This window comes from Pangasianodon hypophthalmus, chromosome 16 (genome assembly GCF_027358585.1).
Source record: "Pangasianodon hypophthalmus isolate fPanHyp1 chromosome 16, fPanHyp1.pri, whole genome shotgun sequence".
Taxonomy (NCBI): Eukaryota; Metazoa; Chordata; class Actinopteri; order Siluriformes; family Pangasiidae; genus Pangasianodon; species Pangasianodon hypophthalmus.
The window spans coordinates 19,593,953-19,621,458 of record NC_069725.1 but is presented as its reverse complement, the minus strand read 5'-3'; the positions used below and the strand labels follow the sequence as shown (position 1 = coordinate 19,621,458).

The following is a 27,506-nucleotide window of genomic DNA, read 5'->3' as shown; positions in this document are numbered from 1 at the left end:
CAGTGACTTGGATGGTTGCTGGTGCTAGACAGGCTGATTTGAGTATTTCCGAAACTGCTGATCTCCTGGGATTTTCACGCACAGAGTTTACAAAAAATGGGGCAAAAACCCAAAAAACATCCAGCGAGCGGCAGTTCTGAGGGTGGAAATGCTTTGTTGATGAGAGAAGTCAGAAGTGAATGGCCAGACTGGTTTGAGCTGCCAGGAAGGCTATATAACTACACTGTACAACCATGGTGAGCAGAAAAGCATCTCAGAACACCTAATACGTCAAACCTTGAGGTGGATGGGCCACAACAGGCTCACCGAACCTGGACATTTGAAGATTTATAAAAAGACCGGGATGTTTTTGCAATGTCCTGCTTGAGTTTATGCTTTGCCCTGCTGCCATATGATTGGATAATTGCATGAATATGCAGGTGTACAGGTGTTTCTAATAAAGTTGACGGTGCCTGTGATGTCATTATGTAGTAGTTCTTTGGGATAAACTTGTAGTTAGTTGGTATGGTATAGTAGCAGCTTTGTAGTAGTATAGTAGTTTCTGGTGTGGTATTGCAGTTAATGATGGTATGGTGTAGTATAATAGTGATGCTATAATATAGTAGTTAATGATGTTATGACATATTTAGTTGGTAGGGTACAGTAGTAGCTGGTGTAGTCATATAGTAATATCTGGTAGGATTTGCAGTTAATTAATGTATAATGCAGTATAATAGTTAGTAATGCTATGATAGTTGTCATGGTATAGTAACAGCTGGTGTGGTGTAGTATAGTAGTATTTGGTATAGAATAGTAGTTAATGATGGTATGGTGGTGTAGTTAACAATGATGCAATACTGTAGATACTGATTGTATAGTGTACTAGTTGTAGATGGTGTAGTATAGTGACTCTTGACCCCTTAACACTGTCCATTCGTACCTGCAGCTGCCAACACCAAGGAACTGGATGTCTTTATTAAAAGGAACCAGGAGTCCGGCTTTGGTTTCAGAGTGCTGGGTGGGGAAGGAACAGATCAGCCTGTGAGTGCTGCCTTCGTCTGGCATCTTTCTTAACATGCAAAATAGACTTTTTAGAAATTGTCATAGTAAATATTGTTGTACGTAGAAACTAAGCAGACTGAATGTTCTGCAAATTAAGATGGCATAACTACAATAACTATTGCTATTGCAACTAGCATTAGAACTGTGTGCACTGTCGTTAAATATATACAACCAATTATTGTTCATAAGAATGAAATCTTTCTGTAGGTGTACATTGGTGCTATCGTTCCGCTGGGTGCAGCAGAGAAGGACGGGCGTCTACGGGCAGGTGATGAGCTCATGTGTATCGACGGTGTTCCTGTAAAAGGAAAATCCCACAAGCAGGTCCTGGAGCTGATGACCAACGCCGCGCGCAATGGCCAGGTCATGCTCACTGTGCGCAGGAAGCTCATCTACGCAGGTGTGTGTTCAGGGTACACACTTGTTTATTTACATACCCACTGTATACTGAAGTAAGACTGTCTGGTACCAAGAAAACTAGCACTGCTTTGCTTTAAATAGTCTCCCAATTTGTTCAGACAGTCTCAACACTGTATGTACGAAAACAGATCCAGAGCACTGAATGAGCCAGAAGAATGTCATGTAGTGGGGCTCGTGACATCAACATCAACAACAGATCAGAGTTTTACTGAAAGCTGTCCACATATACTTGTAATAATGAAGCAACATCTGTGAATCTAACACATTTCAAATAAATTTCTACATATGTTTTGCCAGGTTTATCATAAAATATAGTGTGTGTGTGAGAGAGAGAGAGAGAGACTGCATAAAACCATCACCTTACCAAATATAAAAGATACAGATTTCTACCACTATTCGTTCTATCTTCCTTCCTACTTTAATTCCTTCCTTATTTAATTCTTTTTACTACTTCCTACCTTCCTTCCTAAATTTCTTCCTTCATTCAATTCCTTCCTTCTTTCTTTGCTTACTTACTTCCTACTGCATGTTGCAAATATTACTAAACAGGAAAAGAATTATAGAAATCCCAGGAAACAAATGTACAGTAAAGTAAAACGTGTTATTAAAATACACACATTTATAATAGTTGTTATAATAAATAATGATAATAGGGTACCATTAGTATATGTGTCTGTAGTACTCATAAGCTGAAGATTTTATGGTGTTTTTTATTTTATTAATTTTTATTTTTTTTAAACAAATATGCTGTCCAAGTGATGACTCCTGGTAAAGATGCAAAGCCTAGTAGCAGTCAGCAGGAATGACTTCCTGTACGGCTCCATGCTGAACATATGGAGCGACTCAGCTCTTGCAGAGCCTCTTGAAAATGAGTTAATGAGTAATAATGGCTTTGGCATGATGCTCTGCACCCTGATGATGAATGTGTTTTTCCCTGATGCAGAAGAAAGAGAGGATGATGGTGGACAGTCCCAGGCAACTCCATCTCAGGTTAACGGCTCTCCCAGACCTCCTCATGCAGACGCTTCCGTTCTGTCCCAGCCGGAGCCATATGACGTCACGCTGCAGCGCAGAGACAACGAGGGCTTTGGCTTCGTCATCCTCACCTCAAAGAACAAACCACCACCAGGAGGTGAGAGAAGTTACAGAAGTTACTGTCTGACTCTTAAAGAATTGATGTTGGTGACGCTAATGAAATTTTACACTGGAATTGTGAATGAATTGATTCCTCACGGAAAAGACAACGCACGTTACAGGCATTTAAGCATCAACGTCAAGCTCAGCAGTGAAAGATACCTTATTGAAGAGAGTGGGGATGACGAGCCCATCAGGGACATAATGTGTGTCTACTGCTGACTTACTCAGAGTGAATGATAACACTGTTGTACAGGGCATTATGACAGCAAAGTGACATCTGTGTAAATAGTAGCTGGAGGGAAGATGCATGAAAGATCGCTGTTTGTCATAAGGAGTTACTTACACATGCACTGATAGAGTTTCACACCGAACCCAATACTGTGAATATTAGATCTTCTGTAGATCTTTATATATAAATAGCTGAACGTGGTGTGAGGACTGTATACATTGTGGCACGCGGAGCAGAATTCATTTGTAGTCTTGTCCATCTTCAGTAATTCCTCATAAGATTGGACGGATCATCAAGGGCAGCCCCACAGAACGCTCCGGAAAGCTTAAAGTGGGTGACCGCATCTCAGCCGTCAACGGCCAGTGCATCGTGGAGCTCTCACACAACGACATAGTGCAGCTGATCAAGCAGGCTGGCAACACTGTCACCCTCACTGTGCTTCCTGAAGAAGGTGAGGAATTCTGGAAATTCTAGGAATTTCCATTATTGCTATTGCGCTGCCTGGGGTGTACTGATATTTCTGTCTTTCTTCTGCATTGCACAGTCTGCTATGAAGGCATTCTTAAAATTTTGTGTGAGAGTATGAAGCCATCGAAGATTCCTGTTTATTTTTCAGAGCACAGCGGCCCTCCGTCAGCCACCAGTTCAGCCAAGCAAAGCCCAGTGGCTCAGCACAAAGCCGTGGGACAGCAGCCTGCCAGCCGCGATGACGGGTACAAGGCCAATGCACACTGCTCACACACTAACACACACTCCTGTCTGACAGCATGGAAAGAGTGTCCTGACTAATACATTTTTAGTGCCACATTTTTAGCACATATTCCCCATCTCTTCATAGACTCCAAAAGGCCTCATCTTCAGAGGCTGTTGCTCCACTCATGGCCATACACATGCATGTTCAGCTCACTGCTCTGAGAGAAAGACATAGAGATCGCATAAATATACATGGGACAACAGGACTCAGTTGGGCCTTGTTCATCATTATGTCTTTATCTCATTCCCAAACACCTCCTTCCCAAAGTAGACCCGAGCTAAGCCACACCCACATCTGCAACAATAACGTATACATATTCAAAAGCAGAAACCCATATTCAAATGGTTTTACTTATATTCACCTAATGTAACACATTTCTTAAACCTTTGGCTAGCTGTACCTTGAATACTTCATGTATTGAGCATATATAGGGAATAAGAAAAATTTTTTGATAGTGTAAAGGAGGTAGTTTTTTTGGGTTCTTCTGGGATCATCTGAGAAATGCAGCCTTGTTAAATATAAGCAACAAAGAAAGACTGAAGTGGGTAGATAAATGTGAGGTTTATGATAATTATTATATTGCCTGCTTTTTTTTTTTTTACACATTTTTTACTTTCCAAAATTTTGCTATACAAAAACAGTGTAAATACCAAAATTAGTGCTTCTATGTATATTACAGAACTACTGATGATGCTGAGGTGATGTTCTCAGAGCTGCTGAATTTTAGACTGATGGTTTCTTGAACTTTTCTTAGTAACGGCCCCGATATGGAGGAGCGAGAAGAGGGTATGGCCTGGGGTAACTACAAATCTCTCCCCAAGAATGAGACGGGCACCATGATCACCTCAGGCCCCAAGCAGGTAACACACCACTCGATGCAGATTCATTTTGTCACCACTGACTTAAAAGACCTCTACACGCTGCCCACTATCATTTTGACCTAATGTTTTGAATAATATGCTAAAAATCGGGTCAGCATTGAGTTAGGAAATTTGAAAATTGAAATGTCATGTCTTTTTAATGATTAAGTAATTAGTTTTAAAAAAAAAAAAAAAAAAAAGCTTTGTCATTAACAGCCAGTCAGATATCAGCAGGCAAGCACAATTGTCATGAAATTTTGCATTCTGCTGGGACATGGCTCAAAAAATCTCTTTGCCACAGGCCAGATTTGAGCTTCAAACACAGATGTGGGATCAATTGTAGAGAAGTGAAGAATTTTAGCTCCTTTGGCATCATGGTGGAACATGGGGATGGTATCATTTACATTGTATGTGCATATGCGGCAGGGCTGTTTCCCCGTGGAGCTGGAGCGAGGTCCACGTGGCTTTGGCTTTAGTCTCCGGGGAGGGAAGGAGTACAACATGGGCCTGTTCATCCTGAGACTGGCCGAGGATGGCCCAGCCCTGAAGGATGGCAGAATACATGTGAGTTAACCACTGTTGGGACTGCACAACATGTATATAGCCATATACACAAAATTTCAATATCTTGAATCAAGCAGGATGGTCATCGTCATTTGTATTGGAGCACTGGATATTACAGAGAGGACTAACTGAGTGTTTGTGCTGACAGGTGGGAGATCAGATAGTAGAGATCAATGGCGAGCCAACCCAAGGCATCACACACACGCGTGCTATTGAGCTGATCCAAGCAGGAGGCACTAAGGTGCTGCTGCTGCTGCGGCCGGGCCAGGGCCTGATTCCTGACCACAGTAAGCTACCATTAATTTACAAGTACTGCTAGTTAAAAGAGGCTCAGAATTAATTAGTGCCCTCAAATAATTCAGCACGCAACAGGACTGTAGCTGCTCGTGAAATTGATTCATTTCAGACACATATTGGGTTTTTTTCCCCCTTTAGAGTGCTTTGTGCTTTTGTTTGTGTAGAAACAGTAGCGTTGCTTCAATTTTCATGCATTTGTCTTTCTCAATCTGTCATTTTCTGACTTCCTGTCTCTGTCTCACTCTTGCCTCTGGTCTCTGCTTCTTTGTCTGTCTCTGTCTCTGTCTCTATCTCCTCTTTAGGTCTGAACTCTTCTTCCACCCTGTGCTTCTACATGAAACCAGAGCATCACTAAAGACTACTTTTCTTGGTCTGTCCTTATTAGTCTTGGTAAACCTTGCCGCTCCTCTTCTAATCCTCGTTTCAGAACTTTTATTCTCTTTCATTATGCTTTATCATAATCAGAAATCATCCATTCACTGTTATAGGCTATATATATATATATTGCCTATACATGTATGTATTCAAAGTGACATTTTCACACTGCAGCAACTATGATGTTTTCTGTATGATTACTTCAGTTCTATGAAAATAATTCCAATATTTATCATTAAGGGCGGAGTTCATCTTTTTTCACATTTGAGCAGTTATAAATATTTTTTATCGATTTCTAGTCACCTCATACAGTTTTTATGTCAGTACATGCAGTTTTAAGATTTTTTTTTTTTTTTTTTAATCCACTAATGACTGTTTCACAAAATAAATTTTAATCAGATGATTTTACAGCTCTAAGTACACTAATTGAGTTGGCGACATCAATTTCCTCAAAACATAATTTTTAAAGACATAAACAACAAACAACAAACTGCCCAGGCGCAACAAACCACTCCAGTTTTTGAATGGTTTCAAAAAAAGGAAATTGTGTCAGCGGAACTCGCTCGAAACCGATTTTGTTTTGGTTACAGTAGCTGGTTATGTAGCAACATGAGGTGCGTTGTTGTAGGTTGTGGAAATGCTCCATTGAGAGCACAAATCAGTGATATGGCACAACGACACCATGTTCAAAGGGACCCATATCAGAAACTTCCTCCCATTCATACTCCTCGGCAGACGTGGTTGTGTGAATAAATATGTCACAGGCAGGAATACACATCCGGGAAGTGACTCCGACACAGCGGATGAACACATTTTGGATTTATTTTAATTATTTTTAACAAATTATTTAAGCAATTGATATAAAAAAATGCCTGGGGTGTCTAGAAATCACCCTGTAAGTGCTTAGAAAGGGTCAAATGTAAAAAGAGCTGAACTCTCCCTTTAAGTCATTTTTATCTTTTGGGGTAAAGATTTGCTAAAAGTAAAAAGATTGAATGCTGTTGGCTCTCAGAAATGAAAGCCTCTTTTTGTGTCTCATTTCCTGGTTCATTTTGACATGTTTGCCCCCTTTGGCTCCGGTTGCATTCTTATCATCCTGAAGGAAAATGAAAACTTCAGTGTTGTTTTAAGACTGTCTTTCATCAGCCAGATAGAAATCTCAGTTACTCGAGGCTAGAAGTCATAGAGAGTGAATACCATTGAACTGGTGGAGTTTAAAGGAAAACCCCAGACTGAAGCACATGAAATATGTTTTTGTGTAAAAAAAAATTATGACTGATATGTCAGTGAAAAAAGTTTAAATTTAAAAAAAGTCAACTTAGAATTTCAATTTAAAATGAAACTTGGACACCACTGAAAATTAATATGCAAGTTGTTCAGGGTGGAATTTTCCTTTAATAGTCTAAGCTTCATAATTAAATCTCTATCTATGTGTATCTATGGAAATCTCTAGATACACTATATGGCCAAACCTGTTCCAGTATGACAATGTCCCTGTGCACAAAGCGAGGTCCATGAAAACATGGTTTGTCAAGGTTGGAGTGGAAGAAATCGAGTGACCTGCACAAAGCCCTGAACTCAACCCCACTGAACAACTTTGGGATGAAGTTGAACCCTGACCGCCCCCCAGGTCTCATCACCCAAAATCAGTGCCTGACCTCACTGATGCTCTTTTGGCTGAATGAACAAATCCACACAGCTACACTGTTATTTTAACAGTAAAGGGGGACTAAATCTGGAATGGGATGCTCAAATAGCACATATGGGTGTGATGGTCAGGTGTCCACATACTTTTGGCCATATGGTGTATATAGACAGTATGTGACATACAAAATTAATACAAAAATTAACTTACTGTTTGGTCTTCTTTCTGAATGTTTCTAGAGACCTATTTTAACTAATACTCCACATTCATTTCAGATGTTATGGAGATGGTGACAACTCCACCTGCAAACTATCCAAAGTACCCTGTACCTGATGAGCCATCAATATTACCATCTTTGTCCTCCTCTTCTCTCTTGCCCTCTGAGGGCACGTCAGCCCCTTCTCCCTCCCGCGGTCTCCATCATCAACCCCGAGATACCAGACAACCCAGAACAAGCAATTCCAGCGTGTCTCTCCGTGACAACACTCCTAGCCCCCAGAAAATGGACACTTCACGCACAGAGGGGAAAGAGCGTTCACGTAGCCCGAGGAAAATGGAAAAGAAGCCTTCTGTTTCTGTGAAAAACAAAAATGTCAACGCCAGCACTCAGAGTCTGGATGTATACACGGACAGGAAAGCCCAGGGCCAAGGGGACAGAGGTAGACGCTCATCAAGCCCTAGAAAGAGTCCCAGAAAGGAACAAGAGACTGGCACCAGACAACCACCTAAGGGATATGAGGAACCGCAGAGGTATTTTGATGGGCAACATATTAATTATGGATCTGGAGGGAACCTATACATGGAGGAAGACTTAGACTTCCAACAGGACAAGGAGACAGGCGAGACGAGGCCTGAGATCGCCAGATCAGATAACGAACGACGTCACAGGGAGAAGGGGGTTGAGAGGGAAGCAGTACCTCAGAGGTCCCAATCCCAGATCCTCAATGACAGGGCCATGCCAGAGCATCAGCCTACGACCCTGAACCGCAAAGGCCATCGAGAACCCAAAGAGGGCAGGTACAGAGGGGGAGCAGGTGAGGAGAGCAAAAGGGATATGAGGGGATCTAGCAGTGTCCCACCAGAGACTTCCTGGAATGGGAACCCCAGCAGCAAGAAGGCTCCCATCACCCCTGGTCCATGGAAGGTCCCCAGCTCTGCTAAGATGCAGTCTCAGGTGGAGGGGCTCTGATGCTTGGTGGAGTTCATCAGAAATGCCAGGACACTCACTGATGGTTACTCTGAATCACTGTGTAATTGATGCATATTTTTTACGTGACTTGTACAGCATACTGTATCTTCACTTACTTTGAGACAATGCATTCATGTTCATGGTATTCCGTGTTTTAAGTATCCATTTCCTCCTGTCTGAGTTCGTGTGTTTGTCCCACCAACAGTGACACCTGTCAGTCTCATATCGTGCCAACCAGAGACTCCTGCTGGAAAGACTTGATTAAAAAAAAAAAATCCTGTGAGATGCGACCATTGAATGCTCTGTTTTCCGGAATTGTGAAGGAGTGTTTTTATTTCTTTTGCTTTGGTTTTTATTTCAGATTCAGTGTGTACAGTCTTGTACTTTGTTTGAAATGCAGTGTATCCTTGATGCATCGGTGCAGTTTGCTTTGTCATTGCATGTATAATTCAACCAAACAATGCTAATCATGTACACGCTGAATGAAAGCCAGCGTTGGCCTTGTTGGCTTTCATTCATTGTTAGCTGCGTTAGCGTTGCCTGATTATGCTTTGAGTTAATAAGTGTGATCAGAGTGCACATATATTATTTAAGCTTAACATTAGTTATCACCTGTGCAGTGTATTTTAGATCATTTTTAAAGATGGTTCCTCCTTTAACTGACCAGATACTTGTGCTTAAGTATATTGTTTACTACATGTGAGCTTATGAAGAACACTATGTAATTTATTGAAATGGAAAAGAAATTGCAAATATCTTAATATTTCTGTAATCATATCTAAACATTGTGCTCCATATCCTAAAGAGCTTGATTCATCCCTCTCTGCTTTAGGGTTGCTGACCTGGTGCACTACATGCTTAAGGGTATGTATTTTTCACATTGCTGTAGCTTTTACAATTATGCATTGTGTATCATATAGCAAGGTGTGTACATTGGGGTTAAAACTAAAGAAATGAACTAAATACTTGGTCGTATCATTAAGATTAAATGAAGGTAAAATGGGGATGTCTGGGGTAAATCATATAAAGCATATTTTTTCATACAATCTAACATATATTTTGTCCTATTTCTTTATATCTTTAAAAGAACATATATGGATCAGCTTTTTGGTAAGCAGATATTATTATTGGAGAACAGCTCGATGTAAAATGAGAATAACTTTTCTCTATATAAGGTCTATGCTTGTTTGAAAGCCAAAATGTTATAGATATATATATAAAGGTTTATTACTTTAAATCCATGTAGCTCATCAAATGTAGCTGATTTGGCTGTGTATCTATGTGGGTTTGGCATTATGGTTCATAATAGGGATTTCCCATAAAAATTAACTCTACAAACATCTCTTCCTGTTAATGTGTCATTGTGGTTGTTATTATAGGTGTGCACAGATTTGAGAAGAGTGGCAGCTTTGATACTTGTACAATTGATTTCAATTCCCAGTTCCACCCAGTAGTTCCACCTGAGAGTAAAGCTCGTTTTAGTCCTGTTGATGTAACATATGCTCAAACAGATTCTGATCATTTTGCAATACAAATTTATGTAATGCCATTGCATGGTATTTAAGAACTGCTTACATACGCTTAGTCCTGATTAAAAATGTGAAGCTTTTATGGACTGTTGGAATGATTTTACTGACAATGAAACTGGGTTTGTAGTTCGATTCCTGTGGTCCATTTCCTTGTGTTTGTCATCTCATCTGATGTATATGAAACTGTGGCCTTGCATTGCTTTATTTTAAAGAAGAAAAAAAAAGGCCTTCTGGTCTCTACATCGTGGTAGTTGTAAATGTTTATAAAATGTACAGCAACTGTTTAAATACTTGCCTTCATTCAGAAAAAAAAAAATCTCCATTATTTTTTTAAGTAATTAAAAAAAGATGAGAATATATATGTAGTGGTGAAAGAATTTAATCTGGTCATGACATTCTGTTCATGCACTGAGAAATAAAGTTTTAAAGGAAGTCTTTTTGGGTGTGTGTTTTTGTCATTTCCTCTTGTTAATAAACTTATTTTTGTATATACTATCAACTTTGAAATTGTTGGCACCCTTAAGAGAATGAACAAAAAAAGTTGCCATTCCTAGTGAATGTTAAAATAAATGAAAATTCTTGATCATTCTTGATTAAATATATATATATATATATATATATATATATATATATTTTATGCTGTCAGTCACAAGAAATCTGATTGCTGTCTTTGAGCATGTTCTGTGGTAAAAAAACGTAAAATCCCTTCATCATCTAACACCATGAGGAAAACCAAGAAGCTTTTAACAAAATTGAGACAAAAAGCTGTTAACCTGCACAAGTCAGGCTTCTCACTGGGACAGTAGGCTTATAGCTAAAGAAATAGGGTTAGTTAAATATTACACTATACTTGTTAAAATGATATTACTTTCACTGATGGAAAAACCCTGACGGTGTGTAAAGACAGATTCTCAGTTAGTTTGAGGTACCAAGACACTCCACGACTGAACAGCTCCAAGTTGGAGTAACAGAGTAAAACTCTTGTCCAAAAAGTGCATGTCACATAACCGCCAACTTTCATAAATTTTTCAGAACTGCAGCTATTTTTTTATTTATTTTTTTTTCAAAACATGATATGGTTAGAAAAGGGAATTGTGTGTGAGAAATCGCACAGCCAGAAACACACAGATGAACCATGTTCGTTGCTAACGATCTGCTATTGCAGAGAGAGAGGAACACCTAGGGGGCGGGACATATATGTTCTAGAGAGTGTGTAATTGGATGAGCGTAAATCTAGTACAGAATTAGTCATCAAAAAACTATTGTTTTCGTAGAAGTGAGGAAATATAGTTTAAACAAGACTTATAAGACTTAATTATTCTCAGTATAATATTTTTGATTTTTTTTTTCCATATACACTGTTGTACTGGCGTCCATAACACAAAGGGAAAGGTATGCATTAAACACTCATTTTAAATTTTAGGCACACTCTAAGGAAATACAAAAAAATATTTTATAAATTAATTTTTGAAATAAAATTATACCTCAGTGGTTTTAAGCTCAAAATATCACTTACTGCATGTGACAATCATGCTTGACTCATCCTAGCTATATTTAGTGTCTTACCTCTTTAACATTAAGAGAATGCTTCATTTCCATGCGCCATGCACTGCCATTAGCAGTCGCCTACTGTACAGCGCGTGCCTGCAGGAAGCCCCGCCCACCTAAAAATCCCAGTTACACGGTGACGTCAGCTACTGAACAACGCGCGTGCAGCAGCGCACGCATCTCTTCAAGCGAGCCAGCGCGGAATACTACAGCTCCCAGAAACCAGCTCGAAGTGCGCGTGCGCATTGTAGCAAGTGAGCCAGAAAGACTACAAATGAGAGGCTTGTGATAGGACGCGCGTGTTAAGGACTACATATCCCAGGTAGCACAAATCCCCCTCTTGCTGCCCCCCCCAAAAAAAAAAAAAAAAAAAAAAAGACATGCGCCGTTGACTTTTCAAAGGCTTTTAAATTTGCGTGCAAAATGGCTGCGCAGGTCGACTTGGTGCGTGTTAAAGTGGAGGAAAAGCCGAGGGACGGTGTGGAGCGAGCGAGCAAAGATAAGAAGAAGAAGAAGAAGAAACGAGAGCACTCGCCGTGCACGGAGAAGCATTCGAGGCCGGAGAAGGAGGCGAAAAAGATTAAGCTACATCACATCCAACATCAACACCACCATCACCAACATGCTGAACAACAGCGAGTACCTCAGCAGCAGCAGCAGCAGCAACAACAACAACAGCAGCAACCACCACAGCAGCAGCAGCAGAAGAAGACTTCTCACGGGATAAACTTCAGCAGCAAAGAGCTAGCGCCTGTGCAGCACCGCAACCACCACCATCACAACCACCACCACGGCCCGAAGAAGGACGCGGCTATGGTCTGGCCGCCTCGAAAGGCGACACCTCTGCCTCACAAGCTCGCTCCTGCTCCCGCTCCTGCTCCTGCTCCTTCTTCTCCCGCTCCTCTCTTCACTTTCACTCCGCTTAAAGTAGCGAAGGCCGAGAGCCGCCACAGCACCAAGCCCCAGAAACAGCCCGAGAAGGAGGTGAAGCTGAAACCTAAGAAGGAAAACGCGGAGGTTAACGTGAAAGTCGACTCCTGTAAGAAGCAGACAGGTAATACAACTCTAAACCTTAAACTCTGTCGGTGAAACTTAGTTGTATTTACACGTACAAGCCCAAGTAGCCGTGTGTGTGTGTGAACGCCCACCCGTGCGCGCGACTCGGTTAGCTTTACTTCAGCTTGTTTTCATAAACAGCACTCTTCTCTACAGCTTTATTGTTTTTTTGCAGTTAGCTGGTTGGAGTTAACTTCACAGAGGAGCAAACTGAATCACCTCAGGAAGCTAATAAACTATAATTCCTTGCTCTGAAATGTAGAAATATCACCGACCAGTGTAAACTTTGCCATGTTTTACATTTCCGTTTTAATTTTCTGTGGCTGGAAGGGATACCAAAGAAACCAGCGATAAGGATGCGTTCACAAGCACCTTCTGTTTTCTGTAAAAATAAATAAATAAACAAATCATTAATTCATATGTGTAGCTGGTACATAAGATGTTGACATGACTGACCTATACACTCACCGTCCACTTTATCAGGAACACATTCATGCAGTTATCCAGGCAGTCAGTCATGTGACAGCAGTGCAGTGGATAAAATAATGTAAAACAGATAACGAGATTCAGTTACTTTTCACATCAAACATCAGTGTTGAGGGGAAAGTGTGATTATTGACTATAGGGCTACAACAGCAGAAGACCACATCAGATTCTGCTCCTGTCAGCCAAGAACAGAAACCTGATGCTACAGTAGGCAAAGACTCATCGAATCCTAACAGTTGCTTTTCTGCTCACGGCGGTTGTAAAGAGTGGTTATTTGAGTTATTCGAGCCTTCCTGTCAGCTCGAACCAGTCTAACTGTTCTCCTCTGACGTCTGTCACATGACAATCCTCAGAGCTGCTGCTGACGGGATGCTTTTTTCGCTCCTTTCTGTGTAAACTCTAGAGATTATTGTGTGTGAAAATCCCAAGAGATTCTTACAAGTTTCTGAAATACTCATCAGCCCATCTGAAACCAACAACCATGTGATGGTCAAAGTCACTGAGCTCACGTTTCCCCCATTCTGACATTTTATGTGAGCATTAACTAAGCTCTTGACCTGTATCTGCATGATTGTATGCACTGCCACATGATTAGATATTTGTATAAATGTGCAAATGTGCAGGTGTTCCTAATAAAGTGGTCAGTGAGTGTAGATATTTTGTGCTATCAGGTTCATTTTGAGTGTTCTGAAGATTTTTAACAGCTGACGGAATGCAATTTTTCATGCTTGTGAAGACAGTGCTAGTCTCAATATATCAGAAGACCTTGCAGCTTTCCTAAAAAAGTGCAGAACCGATACACAGTTACAGCTCTTCTAGACACCTCACCAAGAGGCTTGACCAAAATCACCTTTATATTTATTTCTTTGTTAGATGAGTGGAATGTAGTCTAAGCAGAAAGCTCTAAAAGAAGTGATGTGGCAAAGCTCACCTGATTTCCCAGAAACGAGTGTGTGTCTTGGGTTGGGATGACCCGATAACACTCACGATACGATACCAAAATCTGTACGCAACCAAGTACTTGATACTGGTATTGATTTATGTGAAACATCAGTGGGGCATTTGTGCTCACTGTTCACAAGCTCTGTAACATGCCAGTCAACAAAACACATGTTCACAATAAAACACAGTGATTCACATTAGAAAATATGTCAAATCCGAGCCAGAGTTTTTGTGAAGTTGTCAGCTCTGTACCAAAACTCGCTATATTTCTAGTGCAAATAAGAACAGAGAACATCGCAGCTAAACATGATGGATGTAATAAGAGGGCTGATGCAACACTTATGGCTGCTACAAACATATTGTAGACTTGTCCCTAAGAACTGCTGCTATAACTGTAAAGGCTATTATGTTCGCACTGAACGTCCTTTTATTAACAAACTGCAAGTGATAGTTTTCTTTGATTGGTAAGACTATCTAGATAGGGTAAAACACATGATAAATGTCATTACTTACCACACATGTAACTGGAGAAATGCACTGATATATTGATTTCCTGACTCCTTTAACATCACCCCATCCAACATTTGACTTTTTCCCAGAGCCCAATAATGAGAATGGAAAGCCTCAGACCTTGGAGGAGTACCTGCTGAAAAAGAAGAAGAAAAAGAAGAGGCACCGGGAAGACGAGCAGCGTAGCAAGCGATTGCGGACGTCTGACAAGGAGATCCAGACCGATGAATGCTCTTTGTCCACCGAGTCTGACAAGACTGTCGTCGCCAACATCAAAGAGGAAAAACTCGGTCACGCTGGCTCAAACGAGGGTCCAGTCTTTCCTTTCCTCTCACATCAGGACCACTCTATTCGCAGCTCATGCCTGAAGACAAGCTCACGTTTTAGCAGGCTCATGCACGAGGAGGTGCAGCCCAATGGTGGAGCATCCATTCTGCACGCGTATGCCGATGAAATCTCTCTCTTGCAGCCTGGGGAGAAGGAGAGGTTTGCATGCGAGTTCCTCGACCTGGCTTTTAGCGAAATTTCCAAAGGAGCAGCAAGGTATGCACTTTCGGTGGTCCATGGCGCTGCTGCCTACCTCCCCGACTTCCTGGACTACTTTGCCTTCAACTTCCCCAACACGCCGGTCAAGATGGAGATTCTCGGAAAGAAGGACATCGAGACCACCACTATCTCCAAGTTTCATTCCCAGGTAAGGAGAAAGATTTTTCTTTGATGGCTGACTCTTTGCTGGGTGATTATTTGTGAAACTGTACCACTGAACTACATCTCAAATTAGAATACGGTCTAGGAATTTTGCCCTTACCCTATTTAAATGCACCACACAGAATCATTCTACTTATAGTCAGGTCTTGTATTTAGTTTGGAACAAGAATCATGCAGAAAAGACTTTCCAGGAGGATAGATGCAGAGCATCTTGTACTCAGAGACTGCCATGCTGGAAAATCTAGCTTATTCTGACCAGCTGCCAAAACAATGCTAGATGAAAACAGTTTGTGAAATGCCACTATTAATGGAACATCATAGACATTTTTAAGAAAAGAACATAACGGCATGGCAGTTAGAAAATTGCACATTTGAACAATCTAGTCAGTAATAAAGAAGCTGGAAAATAACTTACCAGTTGGTCTGCCAGCTCAGTCTGTTTTTTTTGGGAGCTGATAACTGATCCGACCAAGCTGCGTTCTTCAGGAGGGTAGGAAAAGTGCCTATAAAGAAACGGAATATCAGAAAACAAACAGAGCTAAAGCATTTTGAACCCACTAGCTAGAGGGTGAAGACTAGCACATGCTTCTTCAGTGACTCTTGACATCAGAACATCTTTTGAAACTGCTGCTCACTGCTGCTACATCACAGAGCAACTGATGAAAGTGCTGTTTGCCCTCTTCCACATACATGAGCTCATGGACCCCCGCAACTGGCTAATGTCACTGTGGATGACATGAGAGAGAGCGTATGTCATCCCTCCCACACAGAGATCAAGGCCAGTTTTGCTGTCTTCGACTCCTAGTCGTGGACGATGACCTCTGTTTTCAATATGATACCAATTACGGGTGTGAACGGGTATTTCCGGTTAATCATTTGAAGCATTTTCGAATACTGAAATCACTATTCGGTACTCCTTATACGTAATGTCTGCATGAAGTCAGAGAAACTATGAAAAAGAAAAGCCAGATCTGACAGTATACTGATGCAGAGAGCGGCACTTTCATGTTGTGGAAGTTAGATGTGTACATCTGGACTGTAAAAAGTCTCTTTTACTCTCATGCTGGTGGGAGAGGGAGGGCAGATACACTGTATGGCCAAACGTATGTGGACACCTGACCATCACACCCATATGTGGTCCTGTTGCCACAAAGTTGGGAACACAATTGTTTAGTTGTCTTTGTATGCTGTAGCATTAAAGATTTCCTTTCACTGGAGCTAAGAGGCCCAAACCTGTTCCAGCATCACAGTGCCCCTGTGCACAAAGTGAAGTCCATGGTTCTCCAAGGTTGGTTTGGAAGAACTCGATTGGCCTGCACAAAACCCTGACCCCAAAACCCTGACCCCAACCCCACTGAACACCTTTGCGATAAACTGGAACACCAACTTCATACCTGGCCTTCTTATTGGGCATCAGTGCCCAACTTCATGTGCTATTGTGGCTGAATGAGCACAAATCCCCACAGCCATGCTCCAAAATCTGCTGGAAAGCCTTTCCAGAAGGGTGGAGCCTTTTACAGCAGCAAAGGGGTAACAATTCAATATTAATGCCCATGGGTTTGGGAGTGGGGCGTCCAATACTCAGGTGTCCACCATGTTTTTGGCCATATAGTCTATGAAGCTTGTTGGATAAAAGAGATGACATTTACAACAAAGTTCAATACTACGCTATTAAAGTTATTAAACAGTATTAAAATACCTGTAACAGGCATTTACAGATGATGGAAATGATTTTGTTTTTACTGTGCTGGACTGTACCACACTGGTGTGAAAAGTACTGTAACTGTACACCATTACAGTGGACAAACACATTAGGTGTGTTTAGACAGTGCTTTAAAAACCCCAGCACACTGCTGTACAGACATGTTTTAGTTGAAGTGGTTGAGGCAGCATAGCAGAGGTTTCACATCCATCAAGTGTAATATTCCTCTCCTGCTCACTACATCACACTAGGTGCTTTTATTATTTACTTTAGTCTGGCATCCAGTGCAGTCCAAAGTGCATTAACCATCTACGGAAGTGCACAGTGCCAAATTCGCCTGCGCTGTTTGGAAGCCACACATTTTTTCCATGACGTTCTGGGCTAGACACTTAAATATTAACAAACCAGTGTTTTGAACTCCAAGTAGTGGGTCATTTGATATTTGATACTGAACATGGAAACAGCTGAGGATTTGCTGTCAGTCTGTCTAGTTTTAGCTACTTGAATTGCTGAAACAAATCCATGAGAGGGCTTGTAGAAAATCACCAACAGCACACAGCGAATTCCAGTCTCTGCCTGAGATTTTAGTGTTACACATAGATAGTTCCAGTGTCTTCTCTTCTTTGAACTCGTATGACCCGAACTTTATTTGCATTATTTGAATATGAGTTCTGACCACAGGCCGAGTTTTAAATGTGTGTGCGTGCTTGCAGGTGAGTCGAACATACTGCTCTGGGACATATCGTGCTGGCCCCATGAGACAGATCAGCCTGGTGGGGGCCGTGGATGAGGAAGTAGGGGATTATTTCCCGGAGTTCCTGGACATGCTGGAGGAGTCGCCGTTCCTCAAGGTCGGCAAACTTCCTGTTGTCAAAATACAGATCAAAGTCTTGATAAATCTACTGAATGAATCTTGCTGTTGAAGTTTGCCTCTTATGGAAGCCCTGAACCACAAGTAGTGCATGCAGATGTTAAAGCCCTTTGTCATGATTTAGAGATAATATCTTATTATTTTGACTTAACTTATTTCAAGATATTATGATTATTTCAAGTCAGTATCTTGTTATTTTAAAACATGTCATTACTTCCTCTTAATACAGTACACTGTAAATCTTTTAATGAGACTAATTTTGTGAATATTATCTTGTATTAATAATAATTTTCTAGTTTCCTAGATAGTAAATAAACTAGATGTTGCTTTAGTGGAATTCATTTGACACACACAAATCTATTGATGTATTAAGGGTTGTATTAATGGCCGTAGCTCTCATTTTTATTATTTGAGGTACTTATTTATACAATACCCGAATAAATGCAAAGGTAAAAATTGTTAGGATACTTTGTTAAAAAAGAAAAAAAAAAAAGGTCAACACAACAAATAAAATTCTGTGTTTTGATGAACATAATTAACACTGATTATCCTGATAGATGGTTAACACAATGCAGTTCTTCATACTTTGCATAGAGTATAGAATAGGAAAACTAAGATTTTATTTGATTAAAAATTGGTCTCTTTTAATGTAACGTCAAAAGCAACACAGTTCCCTCAGTAGTACTGCAGTGTTCTGAAAGAATAAGTGCCGGAAGGTTGAATTTTGTGTGTGTGTGTTTGTGTGCCTGTGCAGATGACCTTGCCATGGGGCAGCCTGTCCAGTCTGAAGCTGGACTGCCGCTCTCAGAGTGACGACGGGCCCATCATGTGGGTTAGACCAGGAGAGCAGATGGTTCCCACAGCGGATATGCCCAAATCTCCATTTAAGAGGCGCAGGTAGGCCTGTATAACTGTAGCTTCACTTTGTAGCTGTTTTTACTTACTTTAGTACAGGGGTTCTGAAAGCTTTTGTAGTAGGTGACTGTAAAATAAATTCAACAGACCCACTGATTTATATAATTATTTAAATATTCTATAAATATTTGTTAGATCCATTGAGTTTTTATTCCTGAACTTTCCACTGACAGAACACAGTAGGTCAGAGTTGTTTTTTGAGTTACTGAGGTTTGGATATAAACCTGGAAGCCCATTCAATTCAAGTGACCTGTCAAACAGGCTAATAACTATTAACTCAATAATAAATACACTATATGGCCACAGGTATGTGAACACCTGATCATCACAACCAGAAGTGCTATGAAGCTAGTTCCCCCTTTGCTGCTGTAACAGACTCTACTATTCTGTTGAGGCTTTTAACTAGATTTTGGAGTGTGGCTCTGGGGATTTGTGTCCAGTGAGCCACAAGAGCATTAGTGAGGTCAGGCACTGATGTCAGGTGGAGGCCTGGCATGCAGTCTACGTTCCAGTTCATACCAAACGTGTTCAGTGGGGTTCAGATCAGGGCTTTGTGCAGCTGATTCAAGTTCTTCCACACTAACATCAGCAAACCACGTCTTAATGGACCTCGCTTTGTGCGCAGTGGTGTTGTCGTGCTGGAATAGGTTCGGGCTAGGCCTGTTAGTTCCACTGAAGGGAAATCATGATGCTACAAAGGCAACCTATACAATTGTGTGCTTCCAAGTTTGTGGCAACAGTTTGGGGAAGACCCACATAGGGGTGTAATGGTCAGGTGTCCACAAACTTTTGGCCTTATAGTTTGCTGGTTTGTGTTTTTTTTTTTTACAACTATAACTACATTTAAAAAAAAAAAAAAAAAAGAATCACCGCCTCCCTAGCTAGGCTTCACAGATCCCTGGAGGTCCTCGGACCCCATTTGAAGAACCATTGCTTCAGTAAATGTTTATTATAACTTAGCCCATGATTTCAGAGTGAGACTGAGCAGCTCCATTTATGTAAGGTCAGATTACTGGACAGCTTTTCTGTTTAAACTGCTCTCACACGCCTTATTCATCTCCTCTCATTTTAAAGCCTTTGGTCTGTTCAGTCTTGTGTGTTATAGCAAGGTTAAAATTTAAAGCAGAACAGTTGTAGCTCAGCAGTTAAGGTTAAACTCTGTACAATGCAAGTGAGGTTAATAAAATTTGGAATAAAATCTGCCTCCATGCGGTATGTGTGTAGAACTGTACTTTAGTGAAGTTATATAAACAGACATCCCGTTTATAAGCAGCTTACGTTCTGCCTACAGGTCCATGAACGAGATCAAGAACCTGCACTACCTGCCGAGGACGAGTGAGCCACGTGAGGTTCTGTTTGAGGACCGGACGAGAGCGCACGCCGATCATGTGGGCCAGAGTTTTGACTGGCAGAGCACGGCCGCTGTAGGGGTCCTCAAAGCCGTGCAGTTTGGAGAGTGGTGAGTTTGGTTACCTGTTTGAAAATAAATTCATAGATATTTAAAAAAAGAAAGAAACCTGTTGCTTGGACCCTAGTGTAGTGGACAAATACATTTTTGGTTCTTGTCCTGATGTTGCAATAAATGACAAATTAATTTAAAAAGTAAATTAAACAAGAAAAATCAGATCAGAATCTTAAATATATACATAATAAATAGGTATAGGCAGGTCTTTTTTTATTAAGTTGCTTAGATCATGCTTGCACTATAATCCTTATAACTAGCTATCGCAAACCATTTTATACACATTCAAATCATGTAGTTATCCTTCTCGTCCTATTTACAGACTGACATTTCGCCATTCAGATGTCTTCTGGTTGTTGGATAATTCAGTAAAACCTGAAATGCAAGCAGTGTTAATTTGATCTATTTTTACATGGTGCCTGAGTGCGTAGTATTTGCTGAATGTTTCAAGGCCAGCGCTTTGGCCAGTGTGGCGCATCTGGTCAGGACTTTGTGAAAATGTCCAGGAAAAACTGGCATTGTGGTTGAGACAAAAACATTTTCCACAATAAAGTTTTTTTTGCTCTTTTTGTATATCAGATGCCTTTTGATGGGACACTGTTTAATTGGAAAACTGAGCGTTTTCTGTCATTTTTACTGGGCTGATATTAAAATCATTCTTGCTATAGGTTATTCTTAATAGTAGCATTTTTGGTCATATTATTACAGTAGACTGATTTTGCTTGAATGATATCTTGACTCGGTTGTCTGGTGTAAGCTGCTGCCAGTGCCGATGGAGAAGTTATCTGTGTGTGCTGCTTCAGTGGAAAGTGTAAAATTGAAATGAAAGCTTATCAGGTTCCAGTAAGCAAGAGAGAGTTCCAGTAAGAGGGTGAGTGTGTGTAGGCCTAGGGGCATTTTGTATTTGTATTGTAAGTGATTGTGCCTTTTTTTTTATTATTATTTTATTAAGTAGAGCTGCCACATCAAGCAATTTATTATTCAATATAGGGGGAGAAAAAAAACATATGATCTTCAAAACACCTATGGCAGGCTTATATGGTTAACTCACCGTGTAGCACTGACCCTAAATAAACCAACCCTTTTCCTCTTTATATGTCTGTTCTGTCTCACAGGAGTGAACGGCCAAGGATAACCAAAGATGTTGTGTGTTTTCATGCAGAGGATTTTAATGACGTTGTGCAGAGGCTTCAGCTCGACCTGTATGAACCTCCTGTATCTCAGGTAAGAGCAGTGTTTCTGTTCTCTATAGATGACCGCACAGTCCAGTAGCTAGTAGTGTAAATGGCTCAAAGCCTGATTTTCAGTAGTCTGAGGGCAGTGAGATAGCTGACCTGATGTAAGAAGGAGACTTGTTTTTGACTTTGCAGCTGGTTCGAGGGCCTCAGGAGGGTTCATATCTGGGTCACTGTGTCAAAATCTCTAGACTATATGTGTAGCAGTCTGGGAAAACCCATCGGATGTGCCTGTGGCTGAATTCTAGAAACCAGCCAAGATGACCAAAAAAAAAAAAGGAGCTTTGGCCAAAATTGTGTTTTTCCACCAATAATATACTTTGCCATTTTATTTTAAGAGACCATAAATACAGTATATTTAACCAAAATGACATGTTTTTGGTCAGGCTACTTTCTATGACGCCTTGGCATCTGTCTGTAAAGATCACATTGGGTTAGGAGCCAGTTTAACAAATGTAGTCATTGTGCCTAAAGAGGTCTTGCTAGCTAAGTGTGCTTTCTTCATGATTTGATGTTGTTGCATAGTTGTGGGTTGGAGTGGCAGAATGGACATATCCCTAATCAGATGCTGGCTGTCAAAACATCTGAGATGCTCCTGCACCACCACCACATCATCACCAAAACAGAAACAAGCGCTTACACGCTGTGTACTGATGACAGTTGACCACGTTTTAAAATGTTAAGTGACCAAATGAACCGATATTAATAGCAAGAATTTAGGCAGAACAAAAGTGACTGAATGAATCAGGTGGTGAGACGGAGTTTGATGACTGACTGATTTGATTCCATTGTAAACTTTATTTCTTTAAAAATTGATGGTAATGTTCTTTAGTTTAGAGCTATATATAGTAGAAAATGTGAATGATTTTTCCAGACTGACACAAGTATTGGTGTCTGTTTTATTTATATGCTTATTGGCATTGTTGCACAGATGCATTTTTTTTCCCTCTTCGTAGAAGTATTAGTCATGAGGCACGACAGAGTAGCAGAATACTATATCCTTCTGGCGCAGTTAAATAAGAGGATGGCTCACCTCTGAATTTGTTGGATAATGAGACAGTGGACTTTATCGTATGTATAATGTCATTAGAGCATTCAGAAGGTCGTAGCAGTACAAATCGCAATAGTAGCTCACCTCATTATTCATATTGCAATATTGGAATACCCATAATGCCCCCGTGCCCTACAGTGTGTGCAGTGGGTGGACGATGCGAAGCTGAACCAGCTGCGGCGCGAGGGCATCCGGTACGCGCGCTTACATCTGTGCGATGACGACATCTACTTCATCCCACGCAACGTCATCCACCAGTTTAAGACCGTGTCGGCTGTGTGCAGCTTGGCGTGGCACATCCGCCTCCAGCAGTACCATCCGGAGAAAGAGCAAAAAGAAGAAGAAGAGGAAGTACGCAAACCCAGCTCGCCCACGCCGGACAAGCCTGTTAACCAGAAGTCAGCCACGTTGCACCCATCTCACGCGGACACTTTGCACCCAGAGAGTGCGCCTTCACTTAACACCACTCCTCAAGCTCCTACAGGTCCTCAGGCTTCCCTCCACCCAGCTCCAGGTGACTCTCTGAGCAGCAGCAGCAGCAGCAGCAGCCTTCACTGATTTCTCCCAATGACCTGCAGGTGACTGAAATCAGTTTCACTTTAATCAATTTAACAAACTTGACTGACATTCCAGGAAAGGATTTGGACCGTCTGACTAAAGCAAGACTCTAAAAGTCTGACGATTATATATATATATATATATTTTTTTCTTTTTAAAAGAAAAACATTTTGTTCAAGAAACGACCCCTGTAAGTACTTTTTAATTTTTTTCACTCAGCCAAAGTATTTAATTTTAATAATATTTTTTGCTGATTGTTCAGTATTGTTTTATATTCATTTATATCTGAAATGGAGCTCTTTCGAGAGGAAATTCTTCATTATTGTCTACCAAACTGTGCATCATGTGGATCAGTTAATTGGTTTTTGCAAAAAGGAAAAAAAAAAAGTGCCTAACAGCAATCATGTCTCTAAAGAAGGAAAAAAAGGTCCTGTTCATTTCTGTGGTTATTTGTTTGAAATTTGTGTTTTATCCCAGCTGGAGAATCAATATTAGTGATTTACTTTTCATCACAGAGCAGGATTGATTTCTGATTTTGTTTTATTCTGTCTGGCATGGAAAGTAAATTTGTATCCAAATAAGTAATAAAATAACAACTGTTCCCAAAGAGTTCCCAAAGGCTGTGCAAAGCTGGATCTTGAGATGTTTAATTGACTAATTTCCTAGCAATGGCTTCTCTCTCTGGACTTTTCTTTAATATGAATTTCTCAGGGTCCCTTTTCATTTGAGGGTTTTTTTTTTTGTTTTTTTTTTAAATTGGACGTTATGGGTAAATTTGTTACAGTGCCACAACTGGATCATGTTTATGGCAGGAATACAGGTGTACTGCACAAGTCTTTCACTAAATCTTCCTCTGAATTTACTTTCAGATGCAGATCACAAGCTCGAATACATGTTAAAAAAATTTTTGTGTTTCCTCAGAAAGTTTCTAACAGTTGACTGTTTTGTGAGTTACTAGGAGATATTTTTCAGTGCAGATAAAATTCAGGCACAACATGCCTGATTAATTTACTTGATTTCTTAACTTGGAGTGTACTAATTAAATGACTTTCATGTGGTAAATCATTAAAGGGGTAATCAGGGGTGGAGAAATCACTAGCCCGGACACCTGAGACAAGCAGGTTTATTTATTGTAAGTAGCCCACGATAAGTTGAACAAGATTCAACAACCAAAAAGAAAAAAACTCTCTACTCCTCCTCCTCTTTCTTTGGTATGTAGGCTTTGTTTAAGCTTAATGTGCTTCACAGTGGTGCACCAGCATGCTTCCGAATCGCATCATCCGCACTACACACGTCACACGAGACGCGATCTGGCTGACGGTAGAAAGCCGTTTATGGATGACAGACGATCTTTTGAGAATCAGGAACATTGCTGCACACACACCTAATCATATTAGGTGTAAATATCTTTATTTTTATGTGTGTTGACAGACAGAACAAAGGACCGAACAAATCTTAATGCCCAAATGCAGGCCAGCGACTTGCTGTCTTTTCTCGTTTCCCTTCGTCTACATTAGCGATGTAAACCTCAGGCTTCCAAACGATACGGTATTTTGATTCAATATTTGACTATCAGTAATCTGCTACGATCTGACTGATATGTGAAGAACTTTTGTGCAGAACCTGGGGTAGGCCTACTGTTAATTCACGAGCGATGGTGTCGTAGAGAAGGCCAGACTTATGCGCAAATCAGTGCTAGCTAATTATATTATTTACACAAAATATGAATTAATTTTATACACCATTTGTCTGTCCTTTTTTTGAATCGATTTGTATTCAATTTGTGATTGCCTTTTAAATTGGTGTATCGATCCAAATAATCCGATTGTTCCATCATTAGTATGTATCAATGCACTTAACTAGCATAATTTTATTACCTTAGTTTAGCTACCACTTTTTGTTTGTTTGTTTGTTTGGTTGTTTGTTTGTTTGTTTTTAATAGCCTAGTCAGTTTCCAGGCAACCAGAACATAGGACTGGGCAGCACACCGGGCTAGCTAATAAGTGTATGATCTTTCCACCCCTGCATAATACTGGATCCTCATTATTGTCAGTCAGTCTGGTTACAGAGCAACAGCTCAAATTATACAAACGTGAATCTTTTTAAAACAGAGCTTCCTCACTGGCCGGTAGATTTGCCTTTTTGGTCACTGGCCAGTTTCCTATTTGTCAGAACTGATTTTCAGTGTTTCAATGTTTGCTCTATTTTTTCCAAATCATTATTTGACACGGCACTCAATTACCTCTTTGGAAACTAGCCTGAGTTTCTACAAAACGTCATATGATCAGGTGAAATTCATGAAGGAAATGATGACGAGTCTTTTAATGACAAAACATTTTGCTGTGTACTGTTTTCATCAAGACTGCTTCTGTTCTAAATCCCCTCATTTCCTAAAATGTTTTATCTTATTTATATATGTTAATAGGAGATACAGGAGGGGGAATATTATGTTTCTTCTGTGAATCTAAAGTTAGAACTGAACATTTTTAGGAAGTGTAGATTCCGAGAGCAAATAGTCGGTGCTGTTTTTTACCATTTCTGTGTTGCACATGTCGCTAAGGTCATCATATGCCTCAAAGCAGTTAGATTGGCTTTTTTTTTCTTTTCTTTTTTTTTTTAAAAACACTGAAATGACCTTTATGACTGTACAGTAAATTTTTTTGTTATCTTATATTTTAGTTTTTAAATTAAACCTAACCGTGCGTCATCTGTCAACATCCAGATTGGAATGTAATTTATTTTTACACCAGCAAGACAAATCATTAACGCTCGCTGCATCGGTCACTTACAGATACACATTTTATACATTGCTATAACTTTCTAACCTTTTCTCATAGTCTAGGAAATCAAAATGTAGGTTTTCCAAAAAGTGTACCTACACCTGGCTCATGGTTGGCATTTAAAAAAAGAAAAATCCATGTGCTTATAAACGCTAGCAAGTTCCATATGCAATATATTAAGAAGAATAATTCTCAGTCCTGAACTGAATGGAACACAGGGGTAGTGAGTTTTAAAGTTTGCACAGTAATGTGTTTTTTGAGCATTGTGATATCGTATAACTGATGATCGGTTAAACATCTGTCTTTCTCTGATGCAGTAATCACCTCCTAGATCCAAATGAGTGCCTTTTTACACGTCTAACACTCGGTGTGTGTTCTTACTCGGAGGTGTCGAACACTGCAGAGCTGCACAGAGTCGAGTCTAGCAATAATTTAATCTACTCATGGTTTAGCTAGACCTTAGTACATCAGTACCAACAGCAACTTACTTAATCTAAAAACAATGAAGGCCATTTTGTACATTATCACAAAAAGGTTGCAGGTGAGAAATGTAACTCTTGGCTGTTTAAAACGTTTCAGGCCTTTCAGGGCTTTTGGTCTCTCATGAATTCAGGCACTGAGGCGAATTTAATAATCACTTTCTATGGTGCATTTTCTGGAAATAATTCAATTCAAACCTGGCAATTTTAGCAGCCTGCCTTTTTCAATAAACCCTTCCCCTGCAAATTAGTTACATCACATGTATACATAATGTGTTACTTCTGACTACTGGCAGCTATTTTATTATTTTTTTTTGTCATTGTTGATCAAGATTCTTAACTTTTTTTTTTTTTTTTAATAATTCTTTGCACTATAGGAAAATCCGCTATGGAATCAAGGCATGCTTTGTGTGAATTACATTTAGCATCACTAATTGCTGTTGTTAATGTTTGTTTTTTAGAAGGTCTCAGTTTTCCATATTTGTTAAAGGACGTAATGTAAATAATCAGCAACGTTTTAATAGAACTGTTCTGTGTACATTCTTAATCATGTGTATAAAGACATACAATGGAATGCATAGACCTTTTTCTGTATTTTTTTAAATAAATCATTTTATGAGTGCACAAAAGTTTGATTTTTTTTTTTTTTTTTTGAAATACATTATACACATTATAAAACTCAGTGGAGGGTTTAGCGCTCTGGCTGAAAACTCACCAACCTTTCATCACCAGCACAGGAAAAAAAAAACAACAAAAAAAACAGAGCAACAAAGTTTTGTTGTAATCCAGGTACCATTTTTTTGTGCCATAAATCATGCCTTGGGATCAAAGACCCTCCAGTGTTTTTTTTTTTTTAAAATTACAATTTCTTTTCAAACATCATGATGTTCTGATATAACATTTAGTCATCATTGCATCAAGTAGTTCTGTTTATTAACTACAGATTGTAAACTTTTAATGCACAAATCTAATAGAGACCAAAATGTGCAAATTTGTTTCAGTTACTCATATTAGTCATTACTGAAAGTACAATTGTCTTGATTAGGGATACACTGATATCGATACTGATATGGAGGTCCGATTTCCCTGCTCATTTACCCGGATGTATGTACGCTGTCACGCTGTACAGCGATCTGGACGTATTTCGCATCATGGCAATAAAG

General features: G+C 40.0%; 2 protein-coding genes across 3 annotated transcripts in view; both read left to right on the top strand.

The window, feature by feature from the left end:
- Window positions 1–10,472, top strand: part of magi3a (membrane associated guanylate kinase, WW and PDZ domain containing 3a) — a 138,934-nt gene extending 128,462 nt beyond the window's left edge. The window contains exons 13-22 of one of the 2 annotated variants that reach the window (XM_026920184.3): window positions 926–1,020; window positions 1,249–1,441; window positions 2,405–2,593; window positions 3,093–3,278; window positions 3,444–3,540; window positions 4,336–4,441; window positions 4,868–5,005; window positions 5,154–5,292; window positions 5,605–5,672; window positions 7,598–7,736. In XM_026920184.3, coding sequence (XP_026775985.3) covers window positions 926–1,020; window positions 1,249–1,441; window positions 2,405–2,593; window positions 3,093–3,278; window positions 3,444–3,540; window positions 4,336–4,441; window positions 4,868–5,005; window positions 5,154–5,292; window positions 5,605–5,657 — 1,196 coding nt within the window. In that variant the 3' untranslated portion in view covers window positions 5,658–5,672; window positions 7,598–7,736. Of the gene's footprint in view, window positions 1–925; window positions 1,021–1,248; window positions 1,442–2,404; window positions 2,594–3,092; window positions 3,279–3,443; window positions 3,541–4,335; window positions 4,442–4,867; window positions 5,006–5,153; window positions 5,293–5,604; window positions 5,673–7,597 lie in introns of both variants that reach the window. The other variant, XM_026920182.3, reaches the window with a different exon arrangement.
- A 1,496-nt stretch (window positions 10,473–11,968) lies between these two features.
- On the top strand, window positions 11,969–26,698 carry LOC113530319 (lysine-specific demethylase 9). Its single transcript, XM_026920190.3, has 7 exons — window positions 11,969–12,642; window positions 14,672–15,276; window positions 17,706–17,843; window positions 18,618–18,760; window positions 20,070–20,237; window positions 21,356–21,464; window positions 22,665–26,698. The coding sequence occupies exons 1-7, from the start codon at window positions 12,012–12,014 to the stop codon at window positions 23,082–23,084; spliced, it is 2,214 nt and encodes a 737-aa protein (XP_026775991.3). The 5' UTR covers window positions 11,969–12,011; the 3' UTR covers window positions 23,085–26,698.
- Window positions 26,699–27,506: the final 808 nt, after the last annotated feature.